Genomic DNA, 19,999 nt, shown 5'->3' on the forward strand with positions numbered 1-19,999 from the left:
ATATATATATATATATATATATATATATATATATATATATATATATATATATTTGAATTAACATAATGCTTTTCCTTTGTTATTTTAGTTTAAAATTTTTGCATGTAAATCTTATTAAAAATATATATATATATTGGTATATTTTCACCCTTATAACTTTATGATTATAAATTTATATAAATATAAATATATATATATATAATATATTTTAAAAAAATTAATTAATTTAAAAAAAAAAGGGGAAATTTGGGTTCCACGCAGACCCCACTGTGTGTACGCACAGTGAGGGCCGCGCAACGCCCACTGTGTGAACACATAGTGCGGGCCGCTCGGCTCCCACTGTGTGGACACACAGTGGTCGGCCGTGGTCGCCAGTGTGTGGCCACACAATGGTGTGAGCCGCTAGCGGCGCCCACTATGTGGACACACAGTGGTGCCGCGGCGCCCACTGTGCGCCCACACAGTGGCGCCTCGGCCCTCCCCGTCACCTTCTTCGAACCTGCAACAAAAATGGCCGCCGCCTTGGGGTTTCGGCCCTGTAAAAAAAAATACTCAGTGATAAACAAAAAAAATAGATTAAACCCTAGCCCGGGTAGGGCTAGGGTAAATGAAATAAAATATTATGATAGTTTTCAGAGTTATTAATATGTGTAAAAAAAATATAAAACCCTAATTAGGGTTGGGAAGCAAATTAACTATTATCTTGGGGAGATAATTCTAAATGGATTAAAAATAATGTAAAATTATATATATATAAATATTTATATATATATATATATATATATATATATATATATATATATATATATATATTCTGGTTATAAATTGGAGTAAGTTTTTAATAAATTTTTAAATATTTAAATGTTTTTTTTTAATAGAGTTTTAAACATTTAAATACCTCCGTAGGATTACTCATAGGAAGTAAAAAGGGAAGTGAAATATATAAATTATATGAAGTAAGCCTAGCCTTCATAATTTTAAATGTATTTAATGTAATAAATACTTAATTTTGTCCCGGGTAATTTAATTAGAGTATTTAAATTTTAAATTGGATGTTTAGGCTATATGTCTTATTGGGAATTGAATTAAATTTCCTCTCCTATTTTCTTTAACGTGATGGATTTAATAAACCTAATGACTAGGTATCTCGTGGAGATAAAATTAAACCAGATAGCTTTCCGCAAATAAAATTAAACAAAATTTCGATGCTTGGTTCTTTTCAGAATTAGCTCGAGTATAATTATGGAAGTTTCAATAACGCTTGTTGTGTGAGTGAACTTGTTAATCAATTAGTATGTTTTTTTTTTTTTTTTAAAAATTGTTCCGTTTTTGCCCTAAATTTTGGGCATGACAAATCCAATTTCAAATAGTGAAAACAATTATAGAATTGATTTAGAAGACATTAAAAGTTAGTACTTGATTAATCAAATTTAGGTAGAAATCTTCAAAGGTAGCCTTTAGTGAATATATATACATTTTCTATTTGTGATAATGTCACTCAACCTTTCAACCACAAAATCTATTCAAGAATATCCATATATCTATGGAGTTGTGTAATAGGTAGATAAGGGGGTAAGTCTTTAGGATGGGGGAAACCAATGTCCTTGATTTGGGGATAATGGGACAAGGTGATATTGTAAATATGTATAGTACTTAAAGAATTAGTTGTAAAAAATATATAAAAAATAATGAATGAAACTTTAAAATAATAAACACTTTTGTATCAAAAAAGGAATATTAGTATTTTATATTTGAAATGATGATTACATTCAAAATTTGAAATATATTGTATAATGACTTAATGACTCTAATCGTCCCCAAATTCCATGTCAAAACTCCTTATCACTTGGAACTATTGGACTCCTTAAGATCAAGTTCCTCTAAACCAATATCAACAACCCTATTTGTCTTACATCATCATCAACCTATGATGGGTTCTTTGACTCTACATTCTATTAGGCTACATAAGCCTCCTTGCATGTAAGAATGTTGCAAATTAATAAGAGATGAGACATTGTTTAACTATAAGCTTATTTTTCTCTCCTAGAGGTAAGCCTGAACATATTAATAAAGTGGATGCATTTACAAAGAGATCAATTTGTATCAGTAGAAAATGAATAGGAAACTTGGAACAACAAATACATGGTGAGGATAGTTATAAAAAATGAGGCCTATGTCCACCATAGAATTAGGTTATCCTATATCATAATATTCCTATCTATCTTTGCCTCTTCTAGATATCCCTTAAGAGCCATACATTTTTTCCACTCTACATAAATGGTGGGAACATTCTTCCTGCTGTAAAGCGAAAAATCGCGAGCGAACCCTAAGTGTTCCCTCCACCACTCCAAAGGGGAAAGGGGGTCACTTAGGATTGTCGGTTTTCACTTAGGGGAGACTTTACAATCAAAAGAGGGGTTGAAACCCACAAGATCCAATCCCACACAATGCAAGATTGGATTCTAAATGAGTTTCAAGGGTTAAGACAACAAGGCTACCCTCTTTTGTAAAGAATGTGGATAGAAGGATTAAGCTAGGAATGCATAGAAAGTGAGAAAGATTTGCTTATAAACAGAGATAGGGATATAGGATGAAGCTGCGGACTTGGAATTAGCAGTAAAATGTCGAGACGGCGCTGTCCTGCAAATTTGAGCGAAAGATGACGGGACGATGGCGCTCGGCGTGCACACGGTCCTCCGAAAAATCCGCAAAACGAAGGGGAATCTGTTCGTCTCTGCACAAGGATTCCAGATCTTCAATTACAGCCGCGTACCTGCAACCTACACACAGAAAAGCGAAGACGATTGGGGGGTTAGGGATTAGGGGTTTGCCCTTAGGTCAAACCCCAGTTTTGGAATTAACCAAGAAATGAGAAATGCTGTAAATGTAAATGATTGTAATGTAAAACAAGTACTAGTACCTTGTTGTAAGAATGTTTGTATTCTTACATGCAAAGGTGTAGATGTTGTTGTATGTTGTATGTTGTATGTGGTATGTGATCTCCTCTTCAATGGTTATATCCTTGTCTTGAATGCAACACTTAGCCTTGAATGGAGACTTAGAATGATCAATTTGCTTGAAGGAATGCTTGAATGCTTGAATGCTTGAGTATTTGAATATCGCTTCCGCTTTTTTTTCCTCCTCTAAAATGGGAGAGGAAATGTAGTTTATATACTTGCCAATTAGGGTGGATAGACTGATTTTCCCGACCTTAGGCTGACCAGGAAAGATTATTTTCCAAATTGCAAACATAAAGACCCGAGGCCCCAAAAGAGACCAGGCCCAAAATAGGGCCAGGGACCAGGGCGTTGGGCGCTCTAGTCCCACCTCCCGGGACAGCAGGGTGCAAGGAGGATTAGGCCAGGGTGCAAGAAAATGCAGTTTTTGATGTCATGGACAAGTTTCGGGGTCTCCATTTAGGTTTAGTGTTGCGTCGCCGTCGTGAAGACCCAAATGCAGTCGAAATTGCAAGTGTCGCAATTTTAGGACGCTACATTTAGCCCCCACTTTAGCGGGAGTATAAGCGTATGCTCATACTTCCGGTAAAGTACAAGGAAACAACATTGAAAAACTTTCACCACGTCAAGGAGGCAAGATACACCAAGCCCCCAGTGGACTAAGGATCTTACGACTTCGATTGACAAAGTAAAAGGGAAGATCACGAGGGAGAACCATGACTGTCAGTAGTAAGGTTCCCTCACTATGAGTCATGCAAGAGAAATACCAAAAATTTTCAAGGCAAAGCTAAGTTCGCCAAGAAATTTTCAAGTATCCTGAAGGGATACACGGGATGTATGCCCCCCTATGTTAAAGCGATTGCACACGCCTCAACAGGGGTGATTGCTTTAAGGTAGTGATACATGAGAAGGGAAAGGAGCACGTTATCACAAAGATTTAGCCCCCAAGTGTGAGATAAACCCAAGGATAATAGACACAAACACAAAGCACAAGGTGACTTCGCTTTCCTCGGGGTCAGTATGCTTTATGATAATTCATGTATATCATATGTATGTATGCATAATTGTTCTTCATTCCCCAATCAAGGAAGGTCACCTAGAAGAAGGGAACACATGTGTCTTTTGAGTCAACATGAGAGAGACCAAAAGAGATCTCAATGCTTTGCATCATCCTCAAGTAGACAACACTAAGGACAACAAATAGAAGAATGAGAATAACACATAGAAGAAGTAACAAAAGAGAGGAGGAGAGAGTCTGCTATGCTAATGAAGCTAGTCTAGCACGTCATCTACCCCCCGATCTTGCTGATCAGTGTTTCGGGAAGGCAGGGAACACGCTAGAGGAGGAACATCCAACACAGCAAATGGAGCTATCACAAGATCCAAACAAGGGCTATGTTCATGTTCCAAGCCACGTTGTTCTTGTCTAGGAGCTAGGATAAGTGCTTTAGAAAATTCGTTAGATAAATGGTTATCAATATCAACAAGTTCATATTCACTATCAGAAGCAAGAGAAGTAACATTTTCATCATGAATAACATTTTCATCTATATCATCATCAAGATTTATAAAAATAGGGTCTTTAACTCGCACAGGATCAAGACCATCATGCATCTTATGTTTTGGAGATTTTGGAGAAAATGGAATAATGCTTGTTGAAGGTGTTTTTGGGTATCGCAAAGTTTGAGAAGCAGCTGCTTGAGCTCTAAGACGACGCTTTCGTCGGCGTTCACGCGCAGAACGATTTCGTCTAGTCTTAGTAGGAAGTGGAGAAGATTGAGGAGGAGGAATGTTCTCATCCTTATCACTTGGGTGTTTAGGTTGTGGTTTCTTAGGTTGGATAATAGGAGAAGAGGAAGGTCTCTTCTCTCTATAAAAAGAAGGAGGAGGAACTGCTCCATATAAAAGAGGAATATTTGGTTTAGGAAGAAGACCAAGTCCATCATGACGAGGAGGTATAGGTCTACTTTTAGAAAGTTTATTAGGCATAGACATAGTCACATCCATAGGGATGGGTTGGGAATCTTCTTGAGGAAAGACATTAGTTTTATCTTTCAAAGGAAGAACTTCCTTCTCAAGAACGATAGGAATATCAAGTTTGGGTGTTCTAGGTTCACTTAGAGATAGGATCATATCTGTTTTCCACTTTTGATAAGATTTAAAAAGATGATCACTTCGTGGAGGAAGAGATTGGAATTGTTTAGGCCAAAAATAATCAATAGGAATGCTAGAAGTTCTTTCAGCTGGTTTAAAGAGACTACGATTGACAGTAACAACTTCACCATTATGGGGAAATTTCAAACACTTGTGAATAGGAGAAGCAATAGCTTTCATGGAAGATAGCCAAGGATAGCCAAGCTTCACACGAAATTGTTCGGATGAAGGAATAATAGCAAAGTTCACATCAAGGGATTTGTTATGGACCTCAATAGGTAATGTAATAGAACCAATTGCAGGAGAAGAAAATGCATCAAATAATTTCACAATCACATCTGTTTTGTCATAGATCACTTGATTCAATTACAAAGTAAAAAGAAATTCTTCAGTAATAACATTAACCATGCACGAAGGATCAATAAGCACTCCACGGCAAGGTGTATTCTTGACTTTTGCAACTATATATAAAGGACCATCAGGTGCCTTGATAGTTTCACTAGAATCAAATGTGATGGAAGGTTCTTTAGGGTTTTCTTGCTGCGCTACAAAGTTAATCACATTCGGAGTCATAGACACAAGACCATCAGATGAGAAAGAGGAATCATTAGTCTCAATCACATTAGAGGTATGAGAAGGTAATGGATCAGTAAAAATTTGAAGATTTTGGTTAGGAGGAGCTACAGATGTGTTGCCTTTATCATTCACTCCAGAAACAGAGATAGTATTATTATCAATCAAATCTCGAATTTTACCCTTTAAAGAAAAACATTTTTCAGTATCATGCCCAGGGTGACGATGAAATTGACAAAAAGATTTGTTATCAAAATAGGGTGAATTAATCTTTGTAGGATCTATTTGCCTTACAGGAGGGAGAGTAAGCACATTTTGTTCCAATAACTTATTCATAATACTATGCAATGATTCATTCAAAGGAGTAAACTTTCTTTCTTTCTTGAAAAACTTAGAAATAGGAGGCACACCTGATGCTGCATTCACATTGTTGTTGATGATGTTTTCATTGAATTTAACGGACTCTTTGTTCGGTTTAAACTTCCCAAATGGTTGTTGACTACTGTCACCCTTATCACTCGGAGCCATAGGATGTGATTGTTCCATTTGACTCACAGCTAGTTGATAATTGTGAAGAGTTGCACATAACTGTTGGAAAGAAGTAAACTCAGAAAACAGAAGTTTATCTCGAATATCTTTTTGTAAATTAGAAATAAAGATTCTTTGAATATCATTGTCAGGCACTGGAAAAGAGATTTGAGCATACAAATGCTTATATCTACCAATGAAATCAGTCACTTTTTCTTTAACACCTTGTTTATAATGTATTAAATCAATCAAAGTAACTTTAGGACTTATATTGTTTTGAAATTGTTGAATGAAAGCATTTGCAAGTTGTTCGAAAGAAGTAATAGAATAAGAAGGCAACGAGCAATACCATTGTAGGGCTTTATCTCTTAATGTTCTAGTAAACAGTTTTGCAAGCAACCTTTGGTCATAAGCAAAATCGGTACATATCGTTTGAAAAGTCTTAACATGTGTTAGAGGATCACCTTTACCATTATAAAACTCCAAATGTGGGATTTCAACATGTTTAGGAGGGATAGCTCGAACAATGTCAAGAGAAAGTGGGCTCGCAACATCAAATGTAGGCACACTAAACTTAGATTGATTCATAGAGGCAATTTGTTGTTGTAAAGAAGAGACAGTTTGTGCAAGATTGTTAATGGTCGCTTCAGTCGAAGAGTTCATATTAGACGTGTTAGATTGAGATGGAGGTGTTATGTTATTGAAAGAAGGTAAAGAGTAGGGTGGCAGGACACTATGATAGTTAGTCATAGGAGATGATTGGAAAAGAGGAGCACTACAAGGAGGAATGGAATGGTTAAATGAATTGCCCCCTTGCGTCATGTTCATTTGTGGAGATATAATAGGGACACTCATTGAAGGAATGAATGAAGAAGTCGGATTGATTGAAGGAAGAGGGTTGATTGAAGAGGAAGGATTGCCCCCATGACTGGTAATCATAGGCGGAATGTCTTGTATAGAAGTAGTCATTATGTTTGATGTAAAGGTAGGTATGCTAGCAATAGGAGTTGTCAAAGGAATAGAATGATTGACTTGAGTGGAAGGTTGTGTATAACCTAAAGTTTCGGCACAACTCTTCATAGGCATCACATTCGAATCCACAATGTGTGCAATACCACACAAAATATCAATTCCATTCTTATCACTTTGAAGCATATGTTTTAGACCCTCAATTAAAGGAAGAGCTTGACTATTGGGGTATTCTTGGGACATCCATTGTCGAAAATCGTCAAATTGGTTATCCAATTTCGAAAGTTGTTCTACAGAAACCTCATGGAGAGCTTCTTCATCATTAGGAGGATTAGAGGAATTACCCATGTCCTCGTTAAAAAGGCTATTCAAATTAGGTTCCATCTCCTTAGTAATTAAACCTTGGAAAGACTTAATTCTAAGGCTTCGTATAACGGGAATAGTGTAAGTAGGGCTTATTGTTGTAAAACTCATGCACTAGAGAGGGAGAGAAGATTTTGAATTTTAGAGGTAGCAAATTTCAGTAAAATCAGCCAATTTCCTAGATTTAAGCTGTTAAATGCAATCACGACAATCTCCCGAAATTTCAAAAAAAATGTCAAGGACCGTGGCTCTCGGAGTGCACACGGTCCTCGCAACTTTTTTCGAAATTTGCAGGGATGAAAGTTATGATGATTTTAGAGCTAATCTGAAAAAATTGAGTGATTTTACGATCTGTAGATAGGCCAAATTAAAGTTGCAATCTCAAAATTGAACCCTACACAGATTGTCGAAAAATGCAAAATTTGAATTTTGAAAAAGAGGGAAACTGAAATTTTGAATTTTATGATTTTAGAGGGAATACCAAAAGCAATGCAAGTTTTGAATTTTAAAAGTTGACTCAATTTCAAGCAAAATTCAATTTTGAAAGCGGAAATCAAAGTTGGTGTAATTAAGCACTTAATTTCAAAAGTCACAAATTGCAAGAATTTGAATAAAGCATTGAAATTTCGAATGAACACCAACACACTTTTCAGATTTCAGGATAGTAAGAAACACAATTTTGACATAAATTTCAGTTTCAACAATTTTTGAATGATTAGAAGCCTTAATCCAAGCAATCCCTAGACCAACTTTGACTGTAATTTTGAAAGTGTTAGAATTAATGAAATCAGCCAAAATTCTGGATTTTAGTAGAAAAATACAGTAAGATCTAGCTCCCGAAATTTCAGAAAAAATGTCAGGGACGATGGCGCTCGGAGTGCACACAGTCCTCGCAACTTTTTTCCAAATTTTCAGGGATGAAAGATATTATGATTTTGTTGCGGAATCCAAAGTTACAGCTGATTTGGAGATGTTTTGATCAGCGAAATTATCAGTCAAAGATTGAATCAAGAGGGTTTTAAAAATTAGGGTTTTGACACTTAACCACTTAATTTTCAGAATTAAAGCACAAATATGAATTGATAATTTGCAATAGAAGGGTAGATCTGAAACAAGCATTAACAATTAAACATTTCACAAGCTTAATTTTCAAAAAGAAAATTTAGGGTTTTTATGCAATCAACCTCTAAAATTTGCAAAAGATCAAACATGGAAATGTAATCAAGGAAGCCAATTTTTAGATCTAACCATGAATAATCAGAAAGGATTTTCACGTCGGGTTCACCAAAATGTAAAGTGGAAAATCACGAGTGAACCCTAAGTGTTCCCTCCACCACTCCAAAGGGGAAAGGGGGTCACTTAGGATTGTCGGTTTTCACTTAGGGGAGACTTTACATTCAAAAGAGGGGTTGAAACCCACAAGATCCAATCCCACACAATGCAAGATTGGATTCTAAATGAGTTTCAAGGGTTAAGACAGCAAGGCTACCCTCTTTTGTAAAGAATGTGGATAGAAGGATTAAGCTAGGAATGCATAGAAAGTGAGAAAGATTCGCTTATAAACAGAGATAGGGATATAGAATGAAGTTGCGGACCTGGAATTAGCAGTAAAATGTCGAGACGGCGCTGTCCTGCAAATTTGAGCGAAAGTTGACGGGACGATGGCGCCCGGCGTGCACACGGTCCTCTGAAAAATCTGCGAAACGAAGGGGGATCTATTCGTCTCTGCACAAGGATTCCAAATCTTCAATTACAGCCGCGTACCTGCAACCTACACACAAAAAAGCGAAGACGATTGGGGGGTTAGGGATTAGGGGTTTGCCCTTAGGTCAAACCCCGGTTTTGGAATTAACCAAGAAATGAGAAATGTTGTAAATGTAAATGATTGTAATGTAAAACAAGTACTAGTACCTTGTTGTAAGAATGTTTGTATTCTTACATGCGAAGGTGTAGATGTTGTTGTATGTTGTATGTTGTATGTGGTATGTGATCTCCTCTTCAATGGTTGAATCCTTGTCTTGAATGCAACACTTAGCCTTGAATGGAGACTTAGAATGATCAATTTGCTTAAAGGAATGCTTGAATGCTTGAATGCTTGAATGCTTGAGTATTTGAATATCGCTTCCGGCTTTTTTTCCTCCTCTAAAATGGAAGAGGAAATGTAGTTTATATACTTGCCAATTAGGGTTGATAGACTGATTTTCCCGACCTTAGGCCGACCAGGAAAGATTATTTTTCAAATTGCAAACATAAAGACCCGAGGCCCCAAAAGAGACCGGGCCCAAAATAGGGCCAGGGACCAGGGCGCTGGGCACTCTGGTCCTACCTCCCGGGACAGCAGGGTGCAAGGAGGATCAGGCCAAGGTGCAAGAAAATGCAGTTTTTGATGTCATGGACAAGTTTCGGGGTCTCCATTCAGGTTTAGTGTTGCGTCGCCGTCGTGAAGACCCAAATGCAGTCGAAATTGCAAGTGTCGCAATTTTAGGACGCTACACCTACACCACATCTTATAAATATTTTTCATGAGCCATACTTTCACCTCAACATCCTCCATAGGGATAACCCTATCAAGCCTTTGAATATACCACTTGAAGCTCAATGTAAAGGTAGCTATGTTCAAGGGATTTTTGAGCTTCTCATATCTTTATCAAATGATTGACTAAATATGTTCATGATGAAACCATAATTTTAGGTCATTCTCATGTACAAATCTCATTTTGCTAAGTATATTGTCAATTTGCACTTATATACCTCTCCTAGATTGGGTGCATTATAGCTCCCATATCAGATCGCTATGAAAATTAGAGCAATGATATGGATGATATATTTCACATCACCTTAAAAATGTAATTTTTTTCTACCTCTTTTATTCATGATGAAACCACAATTCAGGGTCTTTCTCATGTACAACTTTTATTTTGTCAAATTGTATATTGTCAATGCATTTATACACCTCTCCAAGACTAGGTGCACTATAGTTCCCATATTTGATGAATATGAAAATTAGAGCAATGATAAGGATGATGTATTTCACATCACCTTAAAAATGTCATTCTTTACTACCTCCTTCATACTCATCTTGTACTATGACTTAAAATTAGGTCACCCATCCCACTTTGTTATCATGACCACTAGCTATAAAGATCTATAGTAAATAAAACATCCTTTATAAGAGAATGAAGCATGATGCATATTTAGTCTCTATAGATTTCAAATTATTTCTTAGAGGTCTTAAATAACACATGTGAAGTATAGTAGTTGCAAATAAACATATCAATACATAAAACATCATTAACACGTTGATCCAACCAACTTTTCTTGTCCTTTAGTGCATTATTTATGGCATGTATCAAACAATTCTATCAAATATACATTTATAGGCTACTTTAATCAACCTCCCTTTAGCTCTTCAAATATACCTGTCACAATTATCTCTACTTGTACCTCATTTTCACCCCAAACTCCCTAATTGCATATCTTAGGATTTAGAATTAATAAACAATATTCTTGTGATGCCTTGAACCATCAACAAACCTAAGGAAATAAGGGTATCTCTACATGTGATTATGATGTTGATCAATAGGCAATGCCTAATATGCATCCACCCATCCATGACTATGTTGCATCCACTAGTGACTTGGCTAGTCTTCATCTTATGTAGTTAAATAATGCTTGTAATAGTTATTATTTAAGGCGGTTGTCCCAAATTATGTCTCGCTTGACACACATGAATGTCATGGTCTTATTATCTAAATGCCACAACCTCTCTAAAATGAGGAACACACACAAAATAGAATGGAAAGCTATTAGAAGAAGAGAACTTGCTAATGGAATCATTTCCACACTGAATAAATTTTTCATTATGTGTGAAGCATTACAAGTTACTCTATGTTTCCCCATAGGTTCTATTGCCTTTGAGCTAGATGAAAATAAAACAAAAATTGTGGTCACTAAGAATTATAAGTACTAGTAGGAGTGGGAACCCTTGGTGGCATAGTAGAGCTACAACCATGTTTTTATAGCATAGTCCCACAATTTATTTATTTCAATCATTTGTTTGTCACAAGGTGCCACATACATTAAAATATTTTCCTAGGATGTAAAGGAGGCATGCATTAACTCTAATAATGTTGTTTTGAAATTTAGTTTGACAAAAATGACATTGTCTTAAAGAGGACTTCTTACCAAAGGGACCCTTGGCCAAATTATTTTGACAAATTAGAAGGGAAACCAAACTTTTCATTCTCAATAGAACTAGTTGCCTCAATCACATCCCTTCCCCTCCACATTTGTACTCAAAGTCTTGGATTAAACTACCACAGAGTTTTGATGATTGTCTTCATCACTCATTTGATGAGAAGTAGAGCACATAGTGACACACGACAAGAAATAAAATTTATAATTTAATTTTTTTTTTTAATCAAGTACTATCTTTAATGGGGATAGCTCCCTATATTATATATGAAAAGATATTACAATCATAGTCCCTCTAACAGAAAAACTCCCTACATACACAAAGCTACAACATTTATAATTTAAATTTTAAACTATACATATGTCATAATACAAGGGTTCAAGACACTGGAATTTTGTTTTTTTCTTACTTTAAGTCACATGCAATGCAAAAGTAAAGGATACACAAAAATATGAATCCCTGTTCTTCAATATTTGTCAAACAAGGACTTTAATTTTGTGTTTCTTATTTTAGGTTGTGTGAAGTGAGAAAGCAAATGGTACACAAAAGGTGAAATCCTAATTTGCGTAGTATTAATGATTAATGAGATATTTATACAAATTTAGAGATAAATATTAAAATTAATTTAATGAATAAATTAGCCTCCAATATTACTATTATAAATGTAGAGTTAAAAATTAAACCCCTAAATGTGTTTGTTGGATTGCCTAATTACTATTTTTAGAAAAGAAAAGAAAAAGCAATTTAACAACCCTAAAAGTAATATTTTATAACTATATATGAACCATATTTTCAATATTGATCCAAATCTTGAAGTAGTCATATGATTATTGATTTCATATTTGAAAGGTCATATATCCAAATCCTAAAACAGGAAAAGACGAGGATTACCTTGAAGAGTTGAAGACTTATTGAATGCATTAAATCTTGGATGTTGATCAATGAAGACTTGACACTTGCTCTTCCTCTTGCAATTCCTAATGATCTCACTTTTGCAAGATTGTTCTCTCTCTTGCATATGGACATTTCAAATACAATAATATATATGCAAATAGTAAAGTATGAATGACAAAAGATTGCCTTTTAAGGCATGAAAACTTGTTGAATGCATTAAATCTTGAATGGTTGGTCAATGAAGAATTGACACTTGCTCTTCATCTTGTACCTTGTTGCAACTTGGAGCCTTGCCCCCTCAATTCTTTGATAGAAATTTGAAATGAAGGTGGTATCCATATTTTTATTCTTTCTAAGTGCTTTGGGTGTAGATGGGGCTCATTAACTATTAAAATTAAAATTAATGGCTCAAATATCAAAAACTCTAATGATTTTCTTTTTAATAATTGCTTCAATTGTTTGATGTTGAGGGATGTGTGGTCATCTTAAGTACTTTCAAGAGGCTTCGTTAAGTTTCCTAAATGCTAAGAGGGCATCCTAATGTCCCCCTAAAGATCCACATTAGATAGGACACCCTAGAAATGTCCAAAGCACCATCTCCCTAACATCTTAGTGTCCCAAATATGTTACTATCCTACAAACTTAAAATAAGGAGGGGGGTGTATCCCCATAGAACATTGGAAATAATAAGACAACACAAAGAGGAGATTTCTAAAATAGGAAATAATAATGTTTCTAAAAATAGAGAACTACAAAACCTTAAATTTCTATACAATCCCAAAAGGATAATGGTGTGTCACATTACAAATTTTGTGCGACTCCAGTCGATAAAAAAATTCAAACATTTAGCAGTTTGGACTGGAGATGGGACTATGGGAGCCACATCAGCATTGAATCAACGTGGAACCGGTGGAATTTCTAAGGAGAACCATTAAAAACTGAACTTTATTGCAGTTTTGTCCCAAGGATGAGGTTTTTGCCTATACCAATGCCCTTTTCTCTCCAACAAATTCATTTGGATAGTGATTTTGACTCAGCTACTTATTTTAGCTGATATTATTTGTAATCTTGCTTTGAATAATATAAAAAAAATGTCCTCTTCTTTCACTTCAGCTATCTCATAGGTGACATCCAACTGCCCATCGTTTGCTGCTCTATTCCATAACATTAGCAAGTACAATTACACATCAATATCTTGGACACTAAGGGATTGGAATCAGGTATCAACTATTCAATCATTAGGATGCACCATGACATCAATGGCTGGATGTCAAAGTGAAGTTTTGACTTCTCATTGATGAGGATAGTTTACAGTCTGTTCACTTTACCATCACCTAAAATAAATTTAACAACAGTCTGTTCACTTAACCATCACCTAAAATAAATTTAACAACAGTCATCATCAATGAGAAGTCAAAACTTCAGTTATGTAACATCTAGCCATGACATTTGCAATCAACAAATCCTCCTCATCTCCTCCCATGGAAGTAATAGACACATAAGACTATTTTATGTTGTCACGGAACAAAATGAGGACTGGTCCAAAAAAGGAAAAGAGGCTTGAACATAAGCAGTATTTAATGGAAGCAGCAAAAGATGTTTATGACTGAAACAATCCAGGGTACATAACTATAGATGGTTAACAGTTTGTCTAATAGGCAGGATGGTTTCTGCCTATGTTAATGCTCATTGCTCTCTGGCTCCTTGCCATCTTCTCCTGCTTTAACGGATATGGACAAGACATCGTTACCTTGGGCCAGATAGATCTATGGTGGACACTGTGGGAATGGAATCATATGCCCTTGCATTTCCAAGCAACGGATCGTCCTGACCTCTATCCATAGGTTCATATCCACATCCTTCCAAGAACTCAGGACTCCTCTGCATCAGCGACAAAGGTACATCAGGGACATCCCACTCCCCTTCCAACATCTTCAATGCAACACTCATCCATGGCCTCTTGTCAGGGTTGTCCTGAATGCACCATAATGCTACCTTAGCCATCCTTATAACAGCTTCCCTATTAATATTGTTCTCAACCCTCTTGTCTACCAGTTCCAGGTATTTGCCCTCCAGGGCCCTGAGCATTGCCCATGCAGGGAAATAAAAGAGGCGAGGATCAGAAGCAGAAGGGTCAAAATTTCTTCTTCCAGACACCAATTCTAGCAACACCATTCCAAAGCTGTAGACATCACATTTCTTAGTGGCAATGGAGTGCCTTAGCCATTCGGGATCAAGGTAACCAGGTGTGCCTCTTACTGTTGTTACAATTTGGGTCATGTCCTCGTTGAGGAGCTTAGACATGCCGAAATCAGAGACTTTGGGCATGAAGTTCTTGTCCAGGAGTATGTTTTGAGGTTTTATGTCTAAGTGCATGATGGGCGCCCTGCATTGCTCATGCAGATAGGTCAGGCCTCGGGCAGTCCCTATGACGATATTGTACCGTTGTTCCCAAGTTGAAAACATATTGCAGTTTTCTTCTGAATTTGGATTTCCTGTTCTGGATGGGAAAAGCCACTTATCCAGAGACCCATTTTCTAGAAGCTCATAAACCAATAGCCTCTTCTTACTGTCTGCACAAAATCCTCTGAGTCTTACCAAGTTCAGATGGCTTATACTGCCTATGGTTGCAACTTCAGCTCTGAATTCCTTATATCCTTGCCTTGGACCATCTAATTTTTTCACTGCGACTCTGCTGTTATCCTTAATAATTCCTTCATAGACTGATCCAAATCCTCCCGTTCCAAGCTTTTTGCTAAAGTTGTCAGTGGCTTCCTTGAGTTCATGATATGCAAACCTCGGGGGAAGACCTGGAAGGGTTTTCAAGAATGCTTCCTCTTCCATTTCTGCAAGGTCGATCTCCTTCTCACATATGTCATCCTCATTGGCTTTTCTCTTCCGCATGTACTGAATGGTTACAATAATAATCAGGCACAGGAAGAGAGCTACTGCAACTGAACCTACTGTTATCCCTGCTATGATGCCACTACTCAAGGAAGTCGAGGCTGAAGTCTGGTTTAGTGGCATATTATTCTGGACCTTGATATAAGCCTTGTATGTTTGGTTTGACATAGATTTCATGGTGTTCAGGGGGGCAGTTGTCAAGTAACATGAAGCAGAGCTACTATGGAAGAAGGCCGCTGTGCAAGAGCAGTTGGATGAGCACATTGCTTTACAGTCATCAATGGTAGATACATTCCTCAGAGGATGAAAGAATTCATTTAGGTAGTAATCTGCTCCATCAATAGGCAAAAAATGATGACCCGCAGAAGTTTGGTTGCAATCCGGTTCACCTGTGCCAAGAGAAATGTTAGTGACATGGATTTTCGTAGACTCCTTGGAAGATTTTGGTGTTCTAAGTTCATGGTAAGCTTCTTGTGATCAGAAAATATGCGATGGATATTAATTACAGGGTAGGGCTAAATTTGTTAGCTCTTCTACTCTGGGTAGAAGATTCTTTAGTTTGAGGTGCTGCAGCTCAGAGCTCAAATGCCAGCCCGCTATACCCTAGTTTAAGTCAGCTATAGCACAACTCCGAGGTAAGGAATATGCATCTGTCCCTGCATTTGTCATTTCACATGGCCGAAGGACAATGCCTAGTTGCTGAAGGATTTATAATGACCCTAAATATTATTATATCTCACTAGATTTGCCTGTGTAGCTAGCAAAAGGGTTGGGAAGCTGCCTTCTACTCAACTGAGATCAGAGGAGGGATCCCAATAATTAGTGTTTGAAGCCTGAGCATTACTAACGAAATTTAAAAAATCCATCTTGCGATGAACAATTTTCGATGTTCTTTGCTTCTACTCCTAATGTAAACAAAAGGAAAAGGAGAAAAAAAATCTGTCTCACCTGATAGGCTGTAACATCCTTGGGTGACATCCAAACGCCGAACTTGATCAAACTTATCAGGAGTTCCTGAGCCTGGACAGCTACACTGGCCATTCATACAGACGCCATAAGGTCCACACACTGTGGAAGAACACATTTGTCAAACTGATCTATTTTAAAGTCTGGAGCCCATGCTGAAAAAAAATTGCTTGTACCTGGCAATAGGGGTACTCTGTATCCTCTGAGGTTACCATCATTGTCCAGCCTCATGAACCTGTATAGGGTATCATTAAGTGGAGGTGCCAGATTTAAAGTAGTGGTTCCGTTTGCACAAGATGTGGTCTCATTGAATGAGATTCGCAGTTCTGTTCCTGTGTACACGGCCTCGGCATTCTGAGAGAAGGAAGTATAGAAGCATGGCCTTAGAATGCCTTCATAGTCCAATCCAGGCAGCCCCAGAGACCAATAAGGCTCATAAAACTTGCTTTTGTAGTACAGGACCATCCCTCCAGGTTCCATCACCAGCTTATAAGGCCCTTGGCTGGCACTTGTTGCAGAGTAATTGGATACCAATGTATATCCAGTCTTTAGCCCCTGCCCAGGTAAGAGGGTGTGTGTGGGATGGTCCCAACTCTGCCATACAAGACTAGAACTCGAAAAAAGTGAAGAATTTGTAGTGTTATAAATCTGCAAATTACCTGACATCTGCATAGCAATGGCCTTTTTTGGGGTTTTACCAGTACTGATATTCCATGCCACTGTTCCATCTGTATCTTCCAATACCATATCCCCGCTACTCCCCAAACTCAGCACTGCACCTTCTGCAACAGTCCTCTGCCTATTTGCAGTCCAAATCTCAGTTCCAAGAGCTGGGGATGTGACATTCGCGACCAAAACAATGGAGAGAATAAATTCACCAGAAGAATTAACATTAATGAATCCAAACCGAAATCTGTTATCCTCACTCATAATGGGGTTGCCCTCGCCAGCTGTGATTGCCCTGAATGTCCCTTGCTCCATACTGAATGTTGGAAAGCTAGAGTTATTGACAACTGTCCAATTCGAAGGCAACACAAAAAATCTTGCCTCACACAGATTGATCAAACACACAATAACCAAACTGCAAAGAATTCTCAGGCACCCCATGGCCCAAAAATTTACAAGCTTAAGCAATAATGAATTCCTCTACCGATTTTTTTCTTCTGCTTTTGGTTTTCACTAGCTTAACTGTATGAGATGCAACAAATTTATGCCGTCCGTATTACATCTGTGAATATAGTTGTATGTGAAACTGCGAGGAAAGTGATTGTGATTTCCACAAGACGAACCCACCGCCATTCTTTACAGTCCTTCGCTCTAACTATTAGGAGGAATCACCAAAAGTTGTGTTAATTTTCCGCCAGAGATATGGTACGAAACTTTGTGACACAGTACGAAAACACTCCTGTGCTCTGCAAACACAAACTTAGAAGCACAAACACCAAAACACAAGCAAAGAGAAAGATTCTCTGCAGCAATAATATTATAATTGATCACAACAAAGAAACAAGACTCATTTCTCGTAAGATCTGCATACACACTTTTTTTCACATCATCCTGTCAATGGCCTCTCTTCACCGATCTTCTACTTCTTACCCACTCTGTAACAATAGCCGCTCTGTGATTCACATTCTCCTCTCTTCATGTCGTTACATATATATACTCTGTTCTTTTCCAAGCATTCAATCCTGTTGTGTCTTTCTTCCCCTGCCTACTGTTGTTTCTTCCCTCTCTACACGCACTCTATCTTCTCCTCTTCACTGTGCAGCCACACTTTGTTTTCCTTGGCTTCTATCCATCTAATACTTTCCCCACACCTCTGCACTTCCCTCTTTTCATCCTCCCTTCTTTAGCTGTCATCTTCAAATTTATTTTAACGCTGCATTAAAAGCGCCCACTTGCTTCCTCATTAAATTCAATTCTGCAGTCATTTACCTATTTTAGAGGATCCCCATATGGTGCCCAGTACGGAATTCAACGCCAGCCTGACAGACATTAAATAGCTGTTACAAACTCATGCATAGGATGTTAGGAACAGTAATGGAACTCGGCGTCACTGCCAGGTGTTTCAAGCCTTCTTTACAAATCTATATTTGTGCATACTCTGTCTGGGCCTCATTTATGTTTGCATGATGCTCCTGCATCACTTTACACATGCATTCACAGCATCTTTTGAGATGTTCGGCGGACGGTAAAAAAGATAGTTAAAATCTGAACAGGAATCATCTTTGACTAGCAAATCCAATTGTAAATAGGAAGCAATTGGACAGATGAACTCCTGAGTTGGTTCTAATGGTCAGAGAACTATAATATTTCAGAGGGGTCACAAAGTTCAAACCTGGAAGATTAGGGTATGTATACAATTTAGTGCAACCTATATAATAAGAGTATATTGTAGTTCATTATCATTAGAAATGTTTGATGTAAAGAAGTTTTCATATGTAATTTGGTTGTTTATAATGAAAAAATAATATTTATTATATGAATAGCATTTACTAAGTTATAATATTTTATGTATGGTATGTATGTATTGTGTTGTGACGGGTTAAGAGTTCTTTTGTTTTTAAGTAAATAGTAATAAAAAGGGGGAAATTTTTTTTAAAAATAAGAATTTGTTTTTGTTTTAGATTCAAGAATCGAGTAGAGAAAATTATTCAAATGGTGATTGTATGATTATTATCTCTTGAAAAAATTAGTTATATGAAAACTGTAAAAAATATTAACTCTTTATATAAGAGTATAATCGTTTTGTAATTGGCTTGAATTTTTTGGGTATTCATAACAAAGGGGACATAAGGCTTAGACTTTATTTAACAAAACTACCCATGAGGCAAAGTTTAATACCCCTCCTTGTTTGAACTTATTAGACTCATATTTTATTATTGTTTACTTTCAATGGATACATTAGCATGATGTGTTATTCAGATTTATATGACATTATTTCATGTTTTATCTGGATATGAGATGCATATTTTATTTGCAGTATTTCACCACTTGTGATTTATAGCATTTTATGGATTATTGCTATGTACTGACACTTTATTTTATCTATGCAATGTGAAATTATATGTTGCGTGTCTGTGAGTGTATTGGATGCAAGGGGACGATTTTCCTTCACTCACTCTGGTGAGACAGGGAATGTCGTGATTCTCTTTCATCGATGTGCATGCTGTGTTTTCTATATTGTATATATGCATGTGTGGTTCGATGATGCAGGATATTGCAGGTACAAGTATCGGGTAGGTACGAGGTATCGTCTCCACCTGGCTTCACAGGTCTGAGCATGCTTTATATTTGTCCGATGGAAGTGGAGGAGGTAGTAGTTGACCCTATTTTACTTAGTTACATTCTTGTGAGTGTAGTCAGTTGGTCGTCCTGTCAGTTTGTTCGACCTTCATGTATTGTTGTTTGACCTTTTTTTGAGTCTTTGCTTGGGGTTTGTTCAATTTGTATGTTTTAGTGGATTTAATTAATTAATTAAATTTATGGAGTTATC

The 19,999-nt window shown here is 37.0% G+C and overlaps 1 protein-coding gene across 1 annotated transcript; it reads right to left on the reverse strand.

Moving 5' to 3' along the window:
• Window positions 1-14,193: 14,193 nt before the first annotated feature.
• On the reverse strand, window positions 14,194-18,451 carry LOC131050254 (G-type lectin S-receptor-like serine/threonine-protein kinase SD2-5). The gene is made up of 3 exons (XM_057984446.2): window positions 16,680-18,451; window positions 16,486-16,605; window positions 14,194-15,926 (listed from the first exon to the last, which is right to left on the reverse strand). The coding sequence occupies exons 1-3, from the start codon at window positions 17,608-17,610 to the stop codon at window positions 14,380-14,382; spliced, it is 2,598 nt and encodes an 865-aa protein (XP_057840429.2). The 5' UTR covers window positions 17,611-18,451; the 3' UTR covers window positions 14,194-14,379.
• Window positions 18,452-19,999: the final 1,548 nt, after the last annotated feature.

This window comes from Cryptomeria japonica, chromosome 1, assembly GCF_030272615.1.
Source record: "Cryptomeria japonica chromosome 1, Sugi_1.0, whole genome shotgun sequence".
Classification (NCBI taxonomy): Eukaryota; Viridiplantae; Streptophyta; class Pinopsida; order Cupressales; family Cupressaceae; genus Cryptomeria; species Cryptomeria japonica.

Bases quoted from the DNA above. Each gene is read 5' to 3' on its own strand.
- LOC131050254 (XM_057984446.2), bottom strand. From the start codon at position 17,610: ATGGGGTGCCTGAGAATTCTTTGCAGTTTGGTTATTGTGTGTTTGATC. The intron at 16,606-16,679 runs GTACAAGCAATT...GTTCTTCCACAG, and splicing joins CAGAGTACCCCTATTGCCAG to TGTGTGGACCTTATGGCGTC. The intron at 15,927-16,485 runs GTGAGACAGATT...CTCTTGGCACAG, and splicing joins AGGATGTTACAGCCTATCAG to GTGAACCGGATTGCAACCAA.